This window comes from Haplochromis burtoni, unplaced genomic scaffold (genome assembly GCF_018398535.1).
Source record: "Haplochromis burtoni strain Fernald_Lab_line unplaced genomic scaffold, NCSU_Asbu1 Contig_468, whole genome shotgun sequence".
NCBI classification, from domain to species: Eukaryota; Metazoa; Chordata; class Actinopteri; order Cichliformes; family Cichlidae; genus Haplochromis; species Haplochromis burtoni.
Window position 1 is genome coordinate 50,610 of NW_024582829.1, and position 4,252 is coordinate 54,861.

A 4,252-nucleotide genomic window follows, 5' to 3' on the forward strand; every position below is an offset into this window, starting at 1 on the left:
GAAGAAGCTGTGTCCCAGAATTCATAGCGCCCAGCTCAGTTTCCAACAATGGCGGCAGCTAGTTAGCTTTAATATTACTCTTATTATTCTTTCTGGGTCACAAAATAAACGTTTAACATATTTTCAGGCGAGAATGTAGCTGTGTAAACCTCAAATATCTGCTCAGTTTATCAAGACACCGCATATTTTCAAAAGCGCTCCGACGTTTTCGGAGACGTCTGTTACCCACTAGCTCGATAGCTAGCCGGGGGCTAGGTCACTAGAGCCGTGAGAACACCGGACTCCCGGCAAATCGTTTTCAAACCCACCGCCGTCTTTCGCTACTCAGGTTAAACATATATAAGTCACTTAGATAACTTAAAATGTTATTGTTTGGCTTTTTTTTAGTATTTTATTTGTTCCTGAGTAAATCGGTTTGGCTGAGATTAAAGTTATAGTTTTTACACAGCTGAATAAACGTCAAGCAGACAGCTGATTATCAGAAGTGTGAGATGCTCGAGAATATACTCCGGTGTCCTGTTATATTTTAGATAGCAAGGAGTTTATTAAACTTCACCGAAACAATCTGCAAATTTCATTAAAATTTAATAAACTATCATCTTGTCTTTATTTTTAGTTAGCACATACCTTAAACACTTAAAGCTGTAAGCTAATGATAGTTATATAAGAGCAGATGCTGCTGGTGCAATAAGCTGTATGTTTTACGTTCAATGGATGGTGGATCTGAGTAGTCGACTATCAAAATAATCGTTTGTGGCAGCCCTATAAAACACACAACCAACAGTGTGCTGAGGCTACCGCACTGACCTTTATTCCACTAAAGTTAGGTTTGGTTGTTTATTGTTAAGGACAAACTGAGGAGCGAGAGCAGACAGAAAAACATGCTTATTCGTTCTTTCGTTGACTCGAAATGGAAAACACATCAACCACCATCCCAAAATTTAAATGGCTGCAACACTTTTTTAATCAATAAAACCGAACAAAATATAAAACAAATGAAAGAAGCCAAGGGTGAAACAAACGATATGTGACTTGTTCATTATTGATGTTTGGAGGTGCTGGAAGGCAGACTCCACCTCCAGACTAATGGTTTCCCCGTTTTCAGACAGCTTTAGTTTTATATTCAAAGTAACGCTGGCAAAAAAGTGAATGATTATTCCTTTACTGTAAAGGCCACATCAGGCCAAGCTTAAACAAACAGGAGGAAAAAAGTGGATTTAATGTATGCCTTCATCACATCATGGTAATAAATGCATCCAGAAGCAGTAAGAACCAGGTCTGGTATTTATTCAGACACTTGCCTGGATGTTAAAGTTTACACAAAACTCAAAATGAGCGATTTAACGACTTAATGTTGTACACTTGACATTAACTTAATGAAACAGAAAGCTGGTCCAAATCCAGACTGATGGACAACAGACCTGCTTTTAAAAAATGGAGCTGCCCAGTCGCCTCCCCAAATATTCAGCAGCTACTTATTACTGCATATCAGGAATGCCAACACATAAACTGCTGCTGTGTTACTATGTGCGCTGTGCTGCAGGGGCATATGGTTTGTGCTAAGCGCTATATGACTGTGATGACAGAGAGCTGCTGGAGGCAGCTGAGCCCAGAGATGACTGCTCATTGCTGGCCTGGCTGGAGCCTGCTATATGACCTACTGCTCCATGCACGAGGGGCGTCCCACCCAGCACTCAGTAGCTGGCAGAGGCTTCGTGCGGGGCATTTGGCAGAGAGCACCGATCAAGAGGAGACGGTAAACGATGTCAAGAAGTCAAGCGAAGCACTCAGTAGCTGGCAGAGGCTTCGTGCGGGGCATTTGGCAGAGAGCACCGATCAAGAGGAGACGGTAAACGATGTCAAGCGAAAGTGCAAAAACTTGGAAGGCTTTCTTGCTGAATTATTTAACATTTTATTTAGCCGTACATCGCTTCAGGCTCCGCTGCTTCTACATTTATCACGGTGCTCATCATAAAACTGGATCCAGAAAATACAGCTTGGCTTCGGTTCTGTAAGAAAGGTCGTGTTGTTGCTCCTGTCTGTTCACCTGTGTCATAAATGTAAAAACAGTTCCCACGAATTCTGGTTGAAAAACAGACCCTGAAGCGAGTGAACATGAAAGGAACCATGCTTACTTTTACTTACCTTGATTCCTCTTTATTTTACGAGGAGAATAAAGCACGTTTGTTTTATTTGTCAGAAAATGGCAATGCAGATATAGGTTTTATACAGAAAGAATACTGAGCTTATGAAAGTGATTCTTTTTACATCTTAGCTCACTAATTAAACTCTAATAACACAACAACTGAACTGCTTTTATATCCTTTGATGCGTCACTCAGGTAGATGTTTGTAATGTAAAGGACTACATACTATATAGCCACTTTTAGTATTGTAAAACCTTTCTCAAAAACTCACCTTGAAACCTTGAAATACAAGTTCAAATCGAGGTGGCAGGATTGCTGATTATTACTGTTTAAGGCTTTAAGGTGCCTTCTCCTTGCTGCCCTTGCCTTTGGAGCCCATCAGCACAAACCTGACGGTGCTTGTGTGACACCTTGTGTGACTCCAGCCCTGGAGAAGCTAGCGCTGCGAGCCTGGCTAATCCATGTGCTGGCACGGCGCCGCTGCGTGGCCATGTGTTCCTGCAGAGAGCACCATTCCCCCAGGAGCTGCTGTCAGCACAAACTCAGGAAACAGTTATACTGTTCATATTTTTACAAGCTGCCTCTATGTGTAGCTAAAGTGAATCATAAGCTAATCACTGCCAGCTGCCTCAGGCATTGCTCTAGCTTGCTAGCCACTCAAGCTCAAGGTATGAGGGGAATCTTTCATATGCCACATTAATCTCTCCCTGAAATTCACCTTCACTGACCATCCTGCACTTCTCTGCTTTTCCCGGTCACCCCACCTCTGTCCTAATGTAAGGACAGAGGGATTTGACCCCTGACCTTATGATTTCTGAAGCTAGAATAGGAGGGGATAGTAAGCTGAGGCTTTGATATTTCTTTTACAAAGAAGGAATTTGAAGATTTCAAAAATGCTAACATACTGATGAATAACGTAAACTTTGACCTGTGCTGGAAAAAGTTTACTTATAGAGATGGGAAATCGTTGCTCATTTCAGATCAGAGGCTTTTTTAACTTGACTGGATGGTTTGTGATTCAGAGGAATGAGGTAGGTGACTAAACTCTGCCGTTTGAAATGCTACCAGGAGATCAGAGGGACATTCAAACCTGGGCTGTTTGAAGCCGCCCTGAAGTCATAAAATTGCTTGTACTCAGGTATGCGGGCATGGACGTCATCTCCGCTAGCCTGCAGCTATTGTCCAGAAACATTACAGCTCATCTTAATAAAGATAAGCTACCCGTGAAGTCTTGGCTCCCTGCATGGAGGCATGATGGGATGGAAAGTAACATGAAGATTCATGAACAGTGCTGATCTGCTCCTCGTTCATCTTCCTTCACCTGCAGCTAACTGTCCCACTAGGGAGCGGGAATAAGACCCTGTTCTCCACAGGACGTTCAAACTCCCCAAAACACCCTTCGCCTCCCCTCTCGTCTCCCCCCACTTTTTTGCAGCCGACCATTAAGCCCCTCTGATGGATGACAGGGGCTTCTTTGGCACAGATCGGTGGGAACGCTTCTGTTTCTGGTTAGCAAACTAAAACAGTGTTTGAGACACAGACAACAGCATCCTGGTTAAAGCTAAGCTAAAGCTAAGCCAGCCCCGAAGGCCCCAGCCTCCGTTAGTCCCAGAAAGATATCTGCCCCAAACTGAGCAGATCCACCTTTAATCACTATAGTCTCCTACTCTGAGGAATTCTTACTGTAAATCATCTGAATCTTTTCTCCCAGTTAACCGTTTGTGTAGTCGGGTTAATTGAAGGCAACACATTATTAACTGAGGCCCGCAAAATGAGTGACTGACCACATACTGCCATGAGCGACTACCTCAAAAATGCTTTTGTTTGGGTTTTGAGACTGACACTCATTTTCTGGCTGGTTGGAGAACGATAATGGCTGGAAGAAAGACAGTGTAGAGTTACAAGCCGTGAACGTGCCCCCTTCCAGAGCGGGAACTCTTAATGTAGCTCTGTGCCGACTGTGCTGCCACTCTAATCCAATTAGCCTGCGTCAATCACTGCCGAGGTATCAAACCGCCTCAGACTAATATTTGCAGAGGGGCTCTAATATCAATACGCAGGTAAAGGCTGCAGCTCCCCACCCCCTCTGCAATTATATAACCACAG

General features: G+C 43.4%; 1 protein-coding gene across 1 annotated transcript in view; it reads left to right on the forward strand.

Annotated features, from left to right (window-relative positions):
- The first annotated feature begins 1,570 nt into the window (after window positions 1-1,570).
- Window positions 1,571-4,252, forward strand: part of LOC121812214 (elongation of very long chain fatty acids protein 7-like) — an 8,867-nt gene continuing 6,185 nt past the window's right edge. Inside the window, exon 1 of the mRNA XM_042213679.1 lies at window positions 1,571-1,849. Within this exon, the coding sequence (XP_042069613.1) occupies window positions 1,571-1,849 (279 nt within the window). The remainder of the gene's footprint in view (window positions 1,850-4,252) is intronic.